The sequence below is a fragment of the Bos mutus genome, chromosome 1 (assembly GCF_027580195.1).
Source record: "Bos mutus isolate GX-2022 chromosome 1, NWIPB_WYAK_1.1, whole genome shotgun sequence".
Lineage (NCBI taxonomy): Eukaryota > Metazoa > Chordata > Mammalia > Artiodactyla > Bovidae > Bos > Bos mutus.
Genome location: NC_091617.1, coordinates 3,608,325 through 3,626,689, shown reverse-complemented (window position 1 = coordinate 3,626,689; position 18,365 = coordinate 3,608,325). Strand labels below are relative to the sequence as shown.

Here is an 18,365-nt window from a genome sequence, read left to right as displayed (position 1 = left end):
AGAAGCCTGGTGGGCTACAGTCCACGGGTCGCAGAGTCAGATGTGACTAAATGTGCGTGTGTGCATGCACACGCACGCACACACACACACACACACACACAAACAGAGGAAAGAGACTGAGCTGGAACCCAATCCTTAGGCTATGATTTTGCTTTGCTTTTCAGCCATTTTACTGTCATATAAGAACTCCATAAAAACACTCATAATATATAAGATCAATATAAACACTCACCCCTCCCCCAAGCTAAGAAAATAAAATCAAAACAATTATAAAGGAAAAAAAAAGAACCCTCAGGAGAGCTATATATACTCTATAGGGGGCAGGGGAGGAAAAACACTACAATTTTAACTGAAAGACAAGTTCTTTCCAACCACATTTCACAAAATCCCAGAGTCTGTTTCTCTACACAGAACAGTTTTTTAATCCATAAAATCTGTACATATAGTTCTTCCCAATCTTATCAGCTTGTTGTGAATATATAATATATATTCAGAATATATATAATATTCAGAATATATTCAGAATATATAATATAATCCACTAACGTTCTTTAAAATAATACAAATGGAGGCTTTTCATCTCCGAAGCAACACTGTTTTTCCACACACAGGGCTTGATGGTGTCATTAATCAGCACCAGCCGGAAGGCAGGACCAGGCGCTGGGGTTTCCCCAGCAGGGCACTCGGGAGCGGGACCTGTGCTGGGTGACAGTAAGCATCGCACACGGCAGTTTACAAAGCGCACACGGTTCCACATTTTCCCAGCAGACATCTTGAAGGCCACGCGCACCTGGCTATCTGTGAGTCTGAGAACAGACCCTGCCCGCCCGCAGGAAGACAAGTCTGGGCGGCTCCTCTCGCTGTGTCGCGCCTCCCTCCCGGCTGTCTGCAGAATGGAGCTGCAGACAATGTGTGTGGAACGTCAACCAGAAACAACCTTGCACTTCACGGGCACAGGTTTGCACTGCTGAGCAAATCAAAGAAGGCTAACGGCTTCCTCCACTCTGACCAAGATGCCGTGACTCTCCTGGCTATCACAGAAGCCTTTCCTGTTACAGCAAAGGCTGCTTAATCTACTTCCTGCAGGTGGGCTCCCAGTGCCCACCACAGATGGCCATCTTTCCACTCAGCATCAGATCCAGGGGGCTGACTCTCCAAACCCAAGGCTCACCCCAACTGCCTTTAACAGGTAGGGGCTAGGGTGGGCCAAGCCACTTAACCCACCCAGCTCAACTTCTGGAAAGACCATTTTTCAAATTAGAAGCAATGGCAGCCCACTTCAATATTCTTGCCTGGAGAATCCCATGGACAGAGGAGCCTGGTGGGCTTCATGAAGTCTATGGGGTCACAAAGGGTCGGACACGAACACTGTTAGTTCACTGAGCTTTCATCATAACTGTTGATTAGTCGCTTAGTAGTGTCTGATGCTTTGTGATCCCACGGACTGTAGTCTGCCAGACACCTCTGTGTATGGGATTCCTCAGGCAAGAATACTGGAGTGGGTTGCCATTTCCTTCTCCAGGAGATCTTCCTGACCCAGGGCTTGAACCCGTGTCTCCTGCTTTGGCAGGCAGATTCTTTACCATTGAGACCCCAGGGAAGCCCTTCATTGTAATATCATAAACTATTTGCTGATCTAAGCAAGGGCACCTGTTTTATGCCAACTGGTCAAGTGAATTTTAGGGATGATAAAGCCAAGCTGCCTCCATCACAAAACTCAAATGTACTTGACCCTTAAGCACAGAACTTAAAGTAAGAGAGACAGACATTTTGAAGTCCTGGAAAGACATCATGGATGCCCTCTGAATTATAATTCTTATAGCTGGCATGATATCAGGGGCTTTTGTTTTATCAAAGTTATTTCAAAAATTATTTTAGATTAGATTTGCTTTCCTACATTGATGTTCATATAATACTTCGCTAACTGAGGAGTAAAGGTTTACATTCTAATAAACCAGGCCAGTGGTTTCACCTGGAAAAATTTCACCCTGAGAGAACATTTAGCAATGTCTGAAGATTATTTTCGATTGACACAATTTGGGAAAGAGGGTTATAAGGACTAGCTGAGAGTGGTTTGTTGGAAAACTGCTAATGTCAAGGCTGAGAACAGCCCACCACAACAAAGAATTTTCTGGTCTGAAATGGCAGCAGCACCAGATGAGATCATAATTCAAAATAAATCACACAGGAGCATGAGAGAGACTTTCTGGGACGCTTAAAGAAACTAAAGTTTTGCAACTTCCTATGGAAATGGCAACCCACTCCAGTGTTCTTGCCTGGAGAATCCCAGGGATGGGGGAGCCTGGTGGGCTGCCGTCTATGGGGTCGCACAGAGTTGGACACGACAGAGCGACTTAGCAGTAGCAGCATGCCAGCTTCCCCTTCACTTCAAGGCTCTTTCTAAAACAAGAGCCACTGAAGCAACAAGCTTTCTGTCTGGACCTCCTTCCCCCATTTTCATACCGGTATGGACCTAAACAACTGTTGAAAAAAAAAGATGAAGAATAGCCCCAGGCAGATTTCCACAAGGACACATGGATGGCCAATGGCCAAGAATGAAAACTGAGTCTTAGAGGGAACCCCAAGGATGGAATCTATTTTCCAGTCCCTGACATTCCAAACCAACACAGCAACCCATACCGGGAAGTGTTCTTCCCATACTGAGGAAGGGGAGGATAAAGAAGATCACCTAGCAGGTTGTCATTACAAAAATCTCAACGAAGCAGACAACAGAAAGTTATCCACAAACACCCCAGTTATGGTCTGCATGGGGCCGTAACATTCCCATCATCTTACCATTTCACGCAGACAAAAAACAGGACCAAGAACCAAGGAGAGAGCTGGTGACCTAAGAGAGTAACCTCCCATCTTGACGGCACATTAGAACCACCTGAGAGTTTTTAAGCAACCACACACCCTAACAAATGCATACCCAAGCCCTGCCCCAGACCAAGGGAATCACTATTTCTGAAAAGAGGCCCTGCGGTCTCAGCATCTAGACAGTAGAATCTACTTCTTTCTACCCAGGGAAGGAAACTGCTTTAAGTATACTTCATAAACTTAGTTCTCAGACAATATCCTGGTGTAGACAGAAGTGGAGTAGAGTACTGAGGAGAATAACACCCAGCAGCCCCTGGTTACAAGTCAGAGAACCTTCCCGTCACCATTAAGACACTGTGCTTTGAAAGCGTATTCACTGAGCACCTCCTAGGACTTATTCTGAACACTTTAATTACTCAATCATTCCTCACAATAGCCTCATTTGATAGTAGCGTGGTATGATCCCAACTGCAGGCACGAGGTCACGGGGCACAGATTAACCATAATCTGTTCAAAGCTAATAAAGATCAACACGGGACTCATTCCCAAGGAACCTGGTTCCACAGCCCACTTAAGCCATTAGGCAGTGAGGTTTCTACATCAAGGAAACAAACCTCTCCATGAAAAAGGCTTCACAAAGAATCCAGCCCTGAAAGTTAATCACATCTTTCCATCAGAATTCTCAGGGCAGGATCAGGGCCAAGCTTGCAGACTTGGACCTGCTACAAGGGGCGATTCACCAGGTAAAACCTCCTGCAGATAGGCGCCAGCCGGGGTGCCTGCGGACACGGCCAGGCCCTCTGTCCACGTGGCCTCACATTCCCTATGACCACCCTAAAATGGTCTCCACATCACATCTCAACTCTGTCACTCAGGATGCTTCTTATTTTTAGTTACTTCTCAATTTAGACTAAGGCTATAGTCCACAGTTTCTCCGTTGTTTTCTATAGTCACTGCAGCTGTCTGTGGACACTGCTTTATCTCTACTTCATTGCGGACCATCTTTCAGGTTGTTTTATCCTGTTTACTCGCCCCCTCTTTTATCTTCCACTGTTAAATGCAGACAAGGAAATGGTAACAACCAGAAAGCAAACAGGCTGGGACCCAGGTTGGGGGCTGAGTGTCTTGCTTCCCTCTGGCCACGGGGATGGAGCTGCAGCTGCTGAGAACGTTTGAGAATGCTTCTGGAACTTAATAATGTTGAAACCAACTTAGAAAACATCCAGGAAACCCACACTGTGACTTTACCTTCACGCTGTATTTCTGAACCAGGTTGATTATCTAACTTGACCAAGCACACTTGATTCTGAAGGGTTTTTGATCACTACAAAATAGTAAAAGGTGAAGTGATTAAAAGAACAAAGAACTACACTAGAATGTTAAAGTATAAGGACAGAAGCATGTCACAGTCAACAGGGAACATTCAGCAACCAGCTTAATTCTTTTTTTTTTTCCAGCTTAATTCTTAAGAGCAAATACTTAAATGTCGATTCCAAGACATGATTTCTGTGTGTGTGTGTGTTAGTCACTCAGTCTTGTCCAATTCTTTGTGACCCATGAACTGTAGCCCTCGGGGCTCCTCAGTCCATGGGATTCGCCCGGAAAGAAGTCTGGAACGGACAGTCATTTCCTTCTCCAGTGGATCTTGTCATCCCAGGGATCGGACCTGGATCTCTTGCATTATAGCCAGATTCTTTACTGTCTGAGCCACCAGAGAAGCCCAGTTATGATTTGGAAACAAACAAATACATAAATCTTCTAAGAATGATTCCAAAATAAAAAAAGTTTTAATGGGGTTAAAACAACATTAAGTTCAGTTCAGTTGCTCAGTCCTCTCCGACTCTTTGCGACCCCAGGAATCACAGCACGCCAGGCCTCCCTGTCCATCACCAACTCCCGGAGTTCACTCAAACTCATGTCCATCAAGTTGGTAATGCCAACCAGCCATCTCATCCTCTGTTGTCCCCTTCTCCTCCTGCCTTCAATCCCTCCCACCATCAGGGTCTTTTCCAATGAGTCAACTCTTCTCATGAGGTGGCCAAAGTATTGGAGTTTCAGCTTCAACATCAGTCCTTCCAATGAACACCCAGGACTGGTCTCCTTTAGGATGGACTGGTTGGACCTCCTTGTGGTCCAAGGGACTCTCAAGAGTCTCCTCCAACACCACAAGTTCAAATGCATCAATTCTTAAACAACATTAGGTTCAGTATATTTAGCACACAGATTTCAAAGGCATCTGGTCTAAAGGAGGATGTATGGTCAGCTGTGGACAGGGTAAAGCTATGTACACAGAATATACCCAGATATTCTCAAAATAGGTACCTATGTACAAACACATCTTTAAAATAAAAAAAATTTTAATAAAGTCTTAAAACTTCACAAACTGTGTATATGCATAAACACAGAGACACACACAAATCTTTTCTCAAAAGAAAGAAATACATCAAAACAGTGATTGTGTTTAAAGGAACAAATCATGAGCAATTTCACACTTTATATGAGAGGTCTGTAAAGGGCCAGATAGTATTTTCAGCTTTGCAGACCATGCATCCCAGTCATAACTACTCAAATCTGCCACTGAAATGGGAAAGCAGCCAGAGACAAAACATCAATGAATGGGTGTGACTGTGTTCCAATAAAGCTTTATTTATAAAAAGAGGCCACAGGCTGGATTTGGCCAGTGCGTCTTAATTTGCCAACCCTTAATTTATACCCATAACCTACAAGGAAAAACTGAGACAGGAGAAAATATCCAAAAAATGGTTGAGCACACACTGTGATTTGTAGTATGTACACCCAGACCTTACAAAATCCTTTCAATAACCTAATGTAACCCAACACGCCTCACTTGGGTCATTTTACAGAAACCACTGTGAACCAAGTTTTATGGGGTTGAGCCTGCCATCTTGTGGTCACGTAAAAGAACAGCCTTCGTGGTATTCATTCCCTATCATTTAAACATTCACAGCTCCCTGGTCAGAAAGAGAAAAACAAATACCATTTGATACCACTTATACGTGGAATCTAAAATACGATATGAACGAACCTATCTACGAAATAGAAACAAAATCAGGGACAGAGAAGAGACTGGTGGTTATCTTCCACCAGGGGAGGAGGGTGCGAGAGGGTAGGAGTGGGTGTTTCAGATTAGCAGATGCAAATGGGCATATGCAGAATGGATAAACAATAAGGTCCTACTATAGAGCACAGGGCACTATATTCCATACCCTCTGATAAGCCATAATGGAAGAGAATATGAAAAAGAATATATATATACGTATATGTTATATATGTATGTGTGTGTATATATATGTATATGTATGTACATATGTTGTTCAGTCACCCAGTCATATCCACCTCTTGTGACCCCATGGACTGCAGCACGCCAGGCCTCCTATATCTTTAGGTTTCTCAAGTGGCCCCAATGGTAAAGAATCTGCCTGCCAATGCAGGAGACATGGGTTCAATCCCTGAGTTGGGAAGATCCCGTGAAGTAGGAAATGGCAACCCACTCTAGTATTCTTGCCTGGAAAATTCCATGGGCAGAGGAGCCTGGCAGGCTATATAGTCCATGGGGTCACAAAAAGTCGGACAGGACTAAGCACTCACACTACATATATATATCTATATATATATCTGAGTCACTTTGCTGTATGGTGGTTAAGTAATGCAACACTGTAATTCAACTATATTTCAGTTAAACAAACAAAAAGGTACACAGCTCCCTGGAATGCTTTCCTAAAGATACGATGGGCGTATGGGTACTACAATTGATTGGGATTGATTCTCTCAAGACTCAACTTGTCAAATTCTCCCAGGGAACCACTCGATAAAAGGATGAGCTATCAGCAGGCATCTGGTGTGATCTATTCTTATCGACCGAGCTTCAGAAGGGACTTTGCAAAACAAGAATACTCAAAGTACCTACACTCAGAGGTGGGAAAGGAAGACCTTTTTTAACCCAACTTTTAAAAATAAGTCCCCAGTCCCAGCTTACTAAAAGCCACCCCAGCTCTAGAACAGATCACGGCGAGATTAAGCGAGAGCCGTATCTATTCATCCGTGGGCTTGTTCCCAGATTCTCCTGCTGAACAAGAATGAGCACCTAAAAATGAAGAAGCTCTAAGCCCAGTCCCAGGAAACAAATTCAGGAGATGGAGAGGTGCAAGCAAGAACAGTGTTGCAGGAAGAAAGCCCACATGAAAGATGTCTGGGGAGCCAGAGGATGGAGCTTGGTGGGGGTCCCAGAAGGCTTCCTGGGGCAGGTCGCATCCAAGCTGCTCCTTCTAGAGTGAGCATAAGGTTGTCAGAGGGAGAGGAAGGAAAGGTATAAACAGGAAAAACAGCAGATGGCGCAGGGGAGGGGGTTTCTGCCAAAGGGCTCGTCTCCAGACTCGAGGTCAGAAGAGCCCCAGGGAAAAGCAGACCAAACACCAGCTCTGGGCATATTTCCACTCCAGGCTTCTCAGTCCACATCCTCTCCCCTTCCACACAAGGAAAGACAGAACTGGGGCAACATAGGAGATGGTGCCGTGGAAGCAGGGGCAGGACCAAAGCCCCAGCATGTTCAGTGACTCCTGGCAGTCCGGCGTCTCTACATCTCCACCCACAGTCAAGAGACAGTGGCCTCCATCTACTTATCTTTCCCCCAGAGCACAAAGAGCAGCAGCACAACAGAGCTTTCCATTGCAGCCAAGTGGCAATTCCACCAGCATGTAAGTTCCCAGCCCCTTTACACCTCGACATGGGAGCTCAGTAATCTGATCATCTTCCTCAGGCATCTTACAGGACCTGCCAGGCGCAGGAAATCCACAGAAAGACGCAAGCCACGAGGGGCACCCCCAGGGCACAGCCATACCTGTGTCACTGCTGAGAAAGGCGAGGGGGCTCTCGCCGAGGTCGGCCGGGCCGTCCAGCCGATGGGGCGGGTTCTCCAGCAGCTCTGCTCCTCCCTCCAGCTCGGGGCAGGTCCTCACCAGGAGGCCCAGGGACGGCTGTGTGAGGAAATCTCTGAGCACAGAGGAGTTCAGGGTGCCTGCAGCCCGCTTATTGATCTCGAGAATCTCATCTCCCGCCTTCAGGCCTGCCAACGCGAGATGGAAAAATGTTTAATCTCACACACACACACATACATAAAAGCAGCAGCAGCGTCGAATCAGATTGCAGCAGCAGAGGAGCCCCGCTTCTAAAGGGCACACCGAGCTCTCCTGGTAGAGGTGCCGCTGCTGCACACAAGCTGGCGTGTGCCAGGGGGCTCCTCGGGTGACCACGTGGGCTTCGGTTCTGGAAGGTTCTAGACTGGGATGTCCCAGCAGGCCTGAGCTGCCCTGAACACACCGACCAAACAACCACACCCCTTCTTGAATCTACGTGCTCTGCTGTTAGCTGCTCAGTCCTGTCTGACTCTTTGTGACCCCATGGTCTGTGGCCCGCCAGGCTCCTCTGTCCATGGGATTCTTTGGGTAAGAATACTGGAGTGGGTTGCCACGCCCTTCTCCAGGCGATCTTCCCAACCCAGAGATCAAACCTGGGTCTCCTGCACAGCAGGCAGATTCTTTACCATCTGAGCCCCCGGGGAAGCCCATGTGTTCTATCCTAGCTACTGTCCCACAATTTCAAGGGGAAACATGGCAATGCGCCCTGATTTCAGCAATGCATGTGCCATGTACACGCCTGTCTACCATGGACACATGTGCATAGTCAGCTAAAGCCTAAAAATCGTTGCTATGGAAACAAAATGCAGGCGTCTCCTCAGCTACAATCACTGAAGGTCATCTCATTCCAAACACATTCAGGGATAAGTTTACAGAACCAAATGCAATCATATTTGCTCCCCGCACCCTGTCCTCCCCCCAACCACCTTTTTATATGGGCTTCCCAGGTGGTGCTAGTGGTAAAGAATCCACCTGCCAATGCAGGAGATGCAAGAGACTCAGGTTCGATTCCTGGATCGGGCAGATCCCCTGGAAGAGGAAATGGCAATCCACTCCAGTATTCTTGCCTGGAGAATTCCATGGGCAGAGGAGCCTGGCGGGCTACAGTCTATGGGGTCACAAAGAGTCGGACACGACTGAGGGACTGAACCACCACCACCTTTTATATAAAACGACATCAGAACCTTGGGGTGAGTGGCCTTCTGAAGGTCCCGAAAGGTTCTGCTACTTTTGCAAAGCGTTCTCGGGGGCTGCCAGAGCTTGGGACCCAGAGGAGTAGCCATGAAGCAGCCCAGCCTTGGAGAACAGGAACTTGTGATTGACTCGGGGCAGGTCTGCCTGACATTTAAAGAACTTTGCAGCCGTGTGAGAAAGGGAGAGGTTAGGGGAGAACAGGAGACAAAACACGGGGTCCTTTCAGCTAAGAAGAAGGAAAGAGGCTGATTTCTATTTTCAAGACTAATGTGGAAAAACAAATCTGTAAAAAGGGAGTGACTGAAGAAGGGCAAAGGCAAAGGATGATCTTCAGCCAACGCGAAGCCACACAGCCCCTCGGGCGTCCGCAAGTCTCACTCTGATTCCTCAGACAAGTTCTCACTTCCCCGCTTCGCCGGGTCACACCTCAAGGTCAGCTTTACTCAGGTTTCCAAAACACTTGAAATCAACCCTCTGTCATGAAAATACTCGAGGAAACATCACGGGTGAGAAGGCAATGGGAGAGAAATGAGAAAGTTTCTCTCCATGCCAGAGGTGGAATTCTAGGAGACTAACCATTCCACTTCCAGGCAAAAGATCCTGGCGTTACAACATTTGAATTGAAAATACCAAACTTCCACATGTGAAAGGCAGCTGTCATCTTTGAAGTCTTCTCTTGGAGACAACTCCTTTGGTTAGGCATCAGAGGCCGTAATATAAGGAGGAAAACAAGAAAAGACAAAAACTAAAAACATCTGCAAGTTTTGTTTTGTTTTTTAAAATGAACTGCTAGGTTGGCTGGAATTCCCTGGTGGTCCAGTGGTTAGGACGCCACGCGCTCACTGCCAAGGGTCTAGGTTCAATCCCTGGTTGGGGGAACGAAAGCCCACAAGCCATGCAGCCAAAAAATAAATTGATTTCTTTAAATAACTTTTAAAAAAGAATTTCTAGGTTTGTATGACTGTTTGAATACGAGTGTATAGTGGGTTAAAGGGCACCCCCTGAAAAAGTATGTCCGTGTTCCAGAACCTGGGAATGAGACCTTATTTGGGAACAGGATCTCTGCAGCTGTATTTCAGTAAAAGCTCTTGAGATCAGACCATGCTGGATTATCTGATGGGTCCTAAACCCAGTGACAACCATCCTGTGGGACAGACACAAAAGAGAGACACAGGAAGTAGAGGAGAAAGTCAGGGGAGGATGGAGAATGAGACTGAGTGATGCTGCCACAAGTCAGCGAACACCAGATGAAGGAAAAGGCAAGAAAGGACCCTACCCACCGACCCGCCCCCACCCCCAGAGCCTCCCAGGGACCCCAGTGCTGCAGACACCCTGGCTTCAGACTCTGTCCTCCAGAACTGTGGCAGAAAACAGTTCTGTTTCCTGAAGAAACTATGTTAGCAGCTCAGTCATGTCCGATTCTTTTCGACCGCATGGACTGTAGCCCGCCAGGCTCCTCTGTCCATGGGCATTCTCCAGGCAAGAATACTGGTAAGAGTTTAATTGAGATTCAACAAAATAATCCATGTAGAACTCCTCACATTGCACTTGGCATGTTGAAGATATTCAACAGACAGTAACTCTTATTATTAATGTTTGGTAGCAGAAAGAGGAAAACTTTGTTTTTCATTTTGAGCCTACTCAAAAATATTCCCCACTTGCCCACAGGTGAAAGCTGTGAAATATCCCATCTGTCTAGAGAGTTCTAGCCCATGGCCTTCTCAGCCAGGCTTTGTCTTATGGAGCCATCAGGAAGACACTTAGATGGCAGCAATAAAAGATGCCTGATCCCAACCTCAGAGGATTCCAAGAGCAGAACAACAGGCTAAAGATGAACAGAGACATGTGTAAACACGCTCTGGTTTCCAAAGTCAATTCTACAAGGACACTCAACGTGAGATCCAACACGGAGCAGAGGGTGAGAGAGAGAGAGAGCAGGAATATGGGAACTAATCATCAGCCCATTCCCGGCCAAAAGCCCATGGTGGCTAACAATAATAAAGTGTAGGCTCAATGAATGATCAGAATATTCGGTTCTAATTAGGCTGCAAGCCACCAGACTCCCCTTGGTGTGTACCACATTCTGGTCATTTTAAGAAACACTGGCATCGGGATGGTGTCCAGAGGGCAATGACCAGAGTTTATTCTACATTCTAATGAATTGTTGAAGGATCTGCAAAGGTCAAATTTGGAAAAGACTTAGCAGCTGTAATACAACAAATATCACGAACTCCTCTGGCTGGCTATAAAGAAGGAGGCTTAATGGAGAATGGAAGCTGAAGGAGAAGGATGTTTTATCATCAGAGTCTGTATGGTCCACCGGGAGCTCTCCAACACTGGCTAGCTCTCCATCACCTTCACATAGAGGCTACACTTCAACATCAAATACCCCAAGTACCACAATAGCATCACTGACTCATGGGACACGAAGCTGAGCAAACTCCAGGAGACAGTGAAGGACAGAGGAGCCTGGCGTGCTCTGGGGTCACAAAGAGTTGGACACAACTTCACAATTGAACAACCACCACAACCCCAAATCTCTCTCCCAACACAGCCTTCTGCAGGCCGGGTACTGGGATGGTTTGATACCCACGTGGACGAATGGACATCCCTCTTGCATCTGTAGAGAAGAGCGTCATAGGGGGCAAGGGGGTTGCAGCACTGAACCGTTGTTTTCATCTACCACCAGGGTTCTTGGATTCAAAGGACTAAAACAGGATGTGACTGAAACCAGGGCGGCGTATTTCCCCACCCCCGCACCCAGCACAGTCACTGCAGGGCTGAAAGAGATAAAAATCAGTTTGGGGTTCAAAGGGGAATAAACCCCGCCACCTCTGCTCTTAGCTGAGATACCCTCAGTGAGGGAACCATACTGGCTGCCTCTGGTCTCGAAAACACAGAAGGAAAATGAAGGAACAGTCACACCCGTGGCAGTTAGCGGCGGGTACGTTACTTGGACTTTATTTCCCATGGGTCACACCTTTGTCATCTCTGTGCAGAGCCAAGAAAGACTGCAGGGAGCACTTCTCTGATGCTGACAACACAGGGCTAGGTCAGCAGCACAGGGGCCCCGCCAGCTGAACACCCAGAACTAAGCTGCCCCAGCACGTGGAAGGAAGGAGAAAGGTCAGTCTGCCTTCCATCCGTTCCCAGGTGCTCCATCCAGCCGTCCCTGAGCAGAACTAGACACAGGCATCACGTCCAAGCAGAACTGACTTGTACATTCAGTGGGTGTGAATTTGCCACTGCCTGAAAGAAGCCAAAATTCCATAGCAAGAAGAATGAAATGAAGGTGGAGTTTAAGCCCTACCTTACCTGCCCAACTCATTTACAATGAGTACAGTAACTTGAAGAAAAAACGAAAAGAAAGTTAGTCACTCTGTCGTTTCTGACTCTTTGCAATCCCATGTAGTATAGCCCACCAAGTTCCTCTGTCCAAGGAATTCTCCAGGCAAGAATCCTAGAGTGGGTTGCCATTTCCTTCTGCAGAGGATCTACTTGACATAGGAATTGAACCCGGGTCTCCTGCATTGTAGGCAGATTCTTTACCACTTGAGCCACCAGGGAAGCCCAAGAATGTCTCCCCAAAAAGTCATGTCCACTCAAAATGTGACCTTATTTGAAAATAGGGTCTCTGCAGGTGTAATGAGGTCAGGATGACGCCATACTAGAGTAGAGTTCGTCCTAAACCCAATGACTGGTGAATGTCATCTGAAGACAGGGAGACACACAGGAAAGACCACGCTGTGAGATCAGAGAAGGAATCAGTGATGCAGCTACAAACCAAGGATGCCCTGGACTATTAGCAGCCAGCAGAATCTAGAGAGAACCATGGAAGAGATTCTTCCTGCAGGGGCTCAGAAGGAAACAACCCTGCCAATACCTTGATTTCAAACTTCTGGCCTCCTGATCTGTCTGAGAATACACTTCTGTTGTTTTGAATCACCTAGTTGGTGGTAATTTGTTCCTGTAGTCCTAAGAAACTAACATAGGAAGCCAAAAAGAAAATCTAGGATGAAAAGATTTTCTCAGTAGAAAAAGGATGGAGTGCTGGGGTTCCACAAGTAGCCTAGACAGACAGTACTAGGAGCTCTTGTAGAGGGGCAGGCAGGTATAGCAGACAAGAGCTCTCTATGGAGGGCAAGATGTCTGGATCCTGAACCCCGAGGACCTCAACTCCTACAAAGATCCCCCCATGAATGGCAGCAACAGAACATGAAGCAGCTTTGCAAGCTAAGGTGAAGATCAGTGTCAGCTTTGAGCAGTGGGCACCAAAACACAAAGGGGTCTTCCCGAGCAGCTCCAACCAGACCCCCAAGACCTTCATTCCACCCCAGATGGTAGGGAAAGACAACCCCTTCTGATTCAAAGGGAATTTCCCACCAACCCCATGGAAATGGGCTCAGAATTAGATTTAAAATCTGGAAGGCAACATTCCTTGCACAATTGAGCTGATGGGAAAAATACTCATGTTCCCTGGAAGTGTTTTCACTGAGACAACACTTAAATACTCTTCAGAGGTGACCATTTGGAGCTGATCTTTCTCATTCACCAACCAGAGAAATCCAAAAGAGAATTGAAGACAGGCAATCAAGACAAGATGGTTAATAACTTACCTTTCTTGGAAGCTAAGCCAGTTTCTTTTACACTATTCACGTAGAGCCTTCGAACACCATCCTCTTCCACAGAAGAAAGTGAAAACCCTGGGAACAGAGACAGCAGGGTAAGATAGCAGCTAACACTCAGACCCTCTGAGTGTGGAGCAAACGACAGAGAGAATCCAGGGTGAGTCTGGCATGCTCACTGTTTGGGGTTATAGTCTTTCCTCCTTTGTACTGTGTCACAAAGCAGAAAAAAGTATTTTTAGACAACTATAAATGAAGCCACAATAAAAATTAATATTACCAAGTACATCTATTTCCATATAACCAACTATCAACTCAAGTGGAAAAAAATGACCTTGTTTTTTGCCTTGCTTGATAGTTAATGCCACAGTTTTGCTTTTTTTCACTGTTCTCTCTGCCACACACAAGAGAAACGGTTAGCTTATCTCATTTGGGTCCCCTTGACCTTTTTTTTTTAGTCAATCTATGTCCTAGGACATGTCAGAACAGAACACCTGTACCGTGTGTGATCACCTATATAGTGCTGTGTGGACACTGCTTTAATTTAGTAAAATTCTGCAAACGGGGATACATAACAACACATTTTACAACTCCTTTTCATATTGAAACTGATGGACTGCACATTTTCCTAGTGTCAGATCATAAGATTATCTTATATTCATCCAGGCTTCCAGAGCTCAGTTAGTTAATTAACCTTGGGCTTTGCGACATCCTTCAAAAAATAAGGCAGAACAAGGCTCTGAAGTTCTAAGTGCTCCCAATCCCATTGCTACAAGCCTTGGTCACTTCTGTTTCTCATATAAAACTCTTTCTGACCAATCAATGGAAGTCCACAACCAAAACCTACCTTCCCTCAGAATAAAACACTTTGCCAGATAATCCTAAAAGGGCAATGGAATTAATGCAACTGTAAATATCAGACATGGTTTCTGCTCTGGGAGAAAAATAAGGCTTAGGCAGAGAAAAATATAGTGGTTTTTTTTTTTTTTTTTTAAAGCAAAGAACAAAATAGAATAATTAATTAATGGATTGGGGCCCAGGGATTCACTGAGACTTCTAAGACTGTGTCAAATGAACACTTTTTTTTTTTTTTTTTTGGTACCATTCACAGAACCAGGAAATAGATACCCACAGGCAGGCAAAACCTCCAAATACCATCACCCACGAGGGGACGATAACTCCCTCGGATAGAGAACAAGAGAAGCTCACCCCTGAGGACTTTCCAGAGTCTTTATTTTAGTCTCTTATTTTAAATTCCATTCTTACAGCAACTTCTAACTTTCAGAAGACTCTTCAAGAAGTCCCACTCAGGGCTTCCCCGGGGGTCCAGTGGTTAAGAATCCACTGTGCAATGCCGGGAACATAGGTTCAATCTCTTCTCTGGGAAGATCGCACATGCCTCAAGGAGCTAACCCTCGGAGCCACAACTGTGGAAAGCTGCCTGCCTAGAGCCTGTGCTCCGCAACAAGAGAAGCCACCCAATGAGAAGCCTGTCTATTACAGCTAGAAAGTAGCCCCGCTCTCCAAAACTAGAGAAAGCACCCGAACAGCAACAAAGACCCAACACAGCCAAAATGAAAGAGAGGAATATCAAAAAACTAAGTTCTACTCAGATAAAGATAATTTAGACATGAGCCATTTAAATGACATTAGCCTAACACAGTGGTATTTATCTGCATTTCAACAGAGATTTTCTCTTCCTTTTATCTGTTAGAATAGATACAGAATCAAGGACTATATCAGGGAAAGGAATAGAATCCATTAAAATACAGGCATTTCCTTTCTCAAATGCTATCATTTTATAAAATGCTGAGATCAGATTTTTTAACTATACTTCTAATTCAAATTTTCTTCTATTAAATATAAAATGAACACAATGTCCAGAGAGTGTGATGTGTTGACAGCCTACAGCAAGTCACCTTAAATCAGAGTCAGAGCAGAAGGCCGAGGTATTCATTTGTTGCTTTCTTTCTTTACCACTAAAGGTGTCAAGAGGCCCAAGGAGCAGTCTCTATTTCAAGAGGTCAACAGTCTGCACACTGGGGGATAGGTGGGAATTTTAACCATTTCCTACAGTAACAAATACGTGTTCATTTGTATTAGCTTTTAGATTCCACCTATAAGCGATATCATATTGTATTTGTCTTTCTCTGACTTATTTCACTAAGCATAATATTCTCTAGGCCCATCCATGTTTCTGCAAATGGAAATAGTTCGTTCTTTTTCATGGCTGAGTATCATTTCATTGTATCTCTGCTGCTGCTGCTGCTGCTGCTGCTAAGTCGAATCAGTCATGTCCGACTCTGTGCGACCGCATAGACGGCAGCCCAACAGGCTCCTCTCCTATTGTAAATACTGCGGCTATGAACACCGCGGTGCATGTATCTTTTGGAATCAGAGTTTTCATTTTTTCCAGATATATATAAGCAGGAGTGGGACTGCTGGATCCCTGATAGTTCAGTTGGTAAAGAATCCACGTGCAAGGCAGGAGAACCTGGTTTGATTCCTGGGTCGGGAAGATCTCCTGGAGAAGGAGACGCTACCTACTCCGGTATTCTTGGGCTTCCCTGATGGTTCAAACAGTAAGGAATCTGCCTGCAATGTGGGAGAGCAGGTTTGATTCCTGGGTTGGGAAGATCCTGCAGAAGAGGGCATGGCAACCCACTCCAGTATTCCTGCCTGGAGAATTACCACAGACAGAGGAGCCTGGTGGGCTACAGTCCATGGGGTCTCAAAGAGTCAGACATGACTGAGCAACCAAGCACAGCACAGCACAAGGTAGTTCTATTTTTAGTTTTTTAAGGATAGCAACAATCTAATTCCAAGAACACACATGTAATACAGTCCAAAATGACGGCCACATGAAACAGAAGGAGTTAGTCCATACAAAGCCAACGCGTCCACCCCACCGAAAGGCTTAGAGTTACAGAGACCAGGAGGCATCACGAGTGACATATGGCCATGAAAATGAAGGAGGTGATTAAAACTAAGCAAAGAAACCAAAAAGACAGACTCATTTCCTGAATAACCAGAAGCTTCTTCATACTGAAATTGAGGACCAAAGAAAAATCATGACAACACAGTAAACAAAACAGATGGACTCAAAACCAGAGTCCAGGACACAGTGAAATGGAGAAAGTGAGAAAAATGTAGACTCCACTGACAGAGAGAAGGGGGCTCCTGGGTGGCTCAGCGGTACAGAACCTGCCAGACAACGCAGGAGGTGTGGGTTTGACCTCCGGTTGCGAAGATCTCCTGGAGGAGGAAATGGCAATCCACTCCAGTATTCTTGCCTGGAAAACCCCATGGACAGAGGAGCCTGATGGGCTCTAGTCCATGGGGTCGCAAAGAGCTGGACATGGCTTAGCAACTGAGCAGGCATGCCTGTTGACATGGAGGGGATACAAGACCAAAAATCTAATAGTCTAAGAAGTCCCCAGAGAAAAACAAATACTCAGTTGCTGAAATGAGGCATTCTTCCACTTCAAGGCTGCCTAGATGATCATGCTTAGTCTATTACAAAACTATGTGAACGAACTTTAACAACAAGCTCTGAGGGAGTCCTGAGGGCTGAGGTGGAGGGAAGGATGAGAAATTAGGCAAGTGCTAAATCTTTCCATTTGTTTCGTCAGTGGGATTATTAAGTCATATTTTCCTCCCTGAAGTGTTCTACAATAGAAAGCAGTATCTGGTTTGTATGCTGATGTGTGCTAGTAACTTACATGCACTGAAACTGATGTACAGCAGGAAGCTGCTCTTAGATGCAAATGTCAGAGAAAGATGGGCTGACTTTAGACTCCTTAGTACCTTTGAGGTCAGAGACTCTCAGGTCTCTTAGGGCCGGGGGACTCTTTAACTTCTGTGGAAATACCTAAGCCAATGTGAACTGGACACTGAGAATAAATGGGTCAGCTGAGCTTATTAGCTATGCATCTTGAGAGTCCCTTGGACTGCAAGGAGATCCAACCAGTCCATCCTAGATCAGTCCTGGGTGTTCACTGGAAGCACTGATGTTGAAGCTGAAACTCCAATACTTGGGCCACCAGATGCAAATAGCTGACTCATTGGAAAAGACCCTGATGCTGGGAGGGATTGAGGGCAGGAGGAGAAGGGGACAGCAGAGGATGAGATGGCTGGATGGCATCACCGACTCAATAGACATGAGTTTGAGTGAACTCCGGGAGTTGGTGATGGACAGGGAGGCCTGGCGTGCTGCAGTCCATGGGGTTTCAAAGAGTCGGACACGACTGAGCAACTGAACTGAACTGGAGGCTGTCCAAGGTGAAGTCCAGGAACTAGTACAGACAGGATGCAACTGATAGCAATATAAGGGTGGAAAGCAAGACTAAGAATCAAGAAACTCATCGTTTGGTACCACCACACCCTCCAAGCATGGGACTTTGTCCTTTACAAAAGCAGGGGAGGTCCAGGACAGGACCCCTGCTTCTTTATGTCAGGTCATGTGAGAAGCACAGCTGACAACACCTTCTGCGTTGATTTCTGATGCCCTGTAACCCCTTCAGTGTGGAAACGGAAACAGGTTCTGCAACTACTTCAGTCACTTTAATAAAAAGTATAGCGACTTCCCAAGCAGTCCAGTGGTTAAGACTCTGCACTCCAACTACAAGGGGCGTGGGTTTGACCCCTGGTCGGGGAACTGAGATCCAACAGGCTATGCGGCAAAGCCAAAAAAATAGAAACATGTGAAATGTCATGTATGAAACGAGATGCCAGTCCAGGTTCAGTGCACGATGCTGGATGCTTGAGGCTGGTGCGCTGGGACGGCCCAGGG

The 18,365-nt window shown here is 45.9% G+C and overlaps 1 protein-coding gene across 8 annotated transcripts in view; it reads right to left on the bottom strand.

Moving 5' to 3' along the window:
* TIAM1 (TIAM Rac1 associated GEF 1) overlaps nucleotides 1-18,365 on the bottom strand; it is a 464,589-nt gene that overhangs the window by 66,109 nt on the left and 380,115 nt on the right. For all 8 annotated transcript variants that reach the window (XM_070367203.1, XM_070367213.1, XM_070367198.1 and 5 more), the window contains 2 exons: nucleotides 13,565-13,651; nucleotides 7,679-7,903 (listed from right to left, as the gene is read on the bottom strand). In XM_070367203.1, the coding sequence (XP_070223304.1) occupies nucleotides 7,679-7,903; nucleotides 13,565-13,651 (312 nt within the window). The remainder of the gene's footprint in view (nucleotides 1-7,678; nucleotides 7,904-13,564; nucleotides 13,652-18,365) is intronic.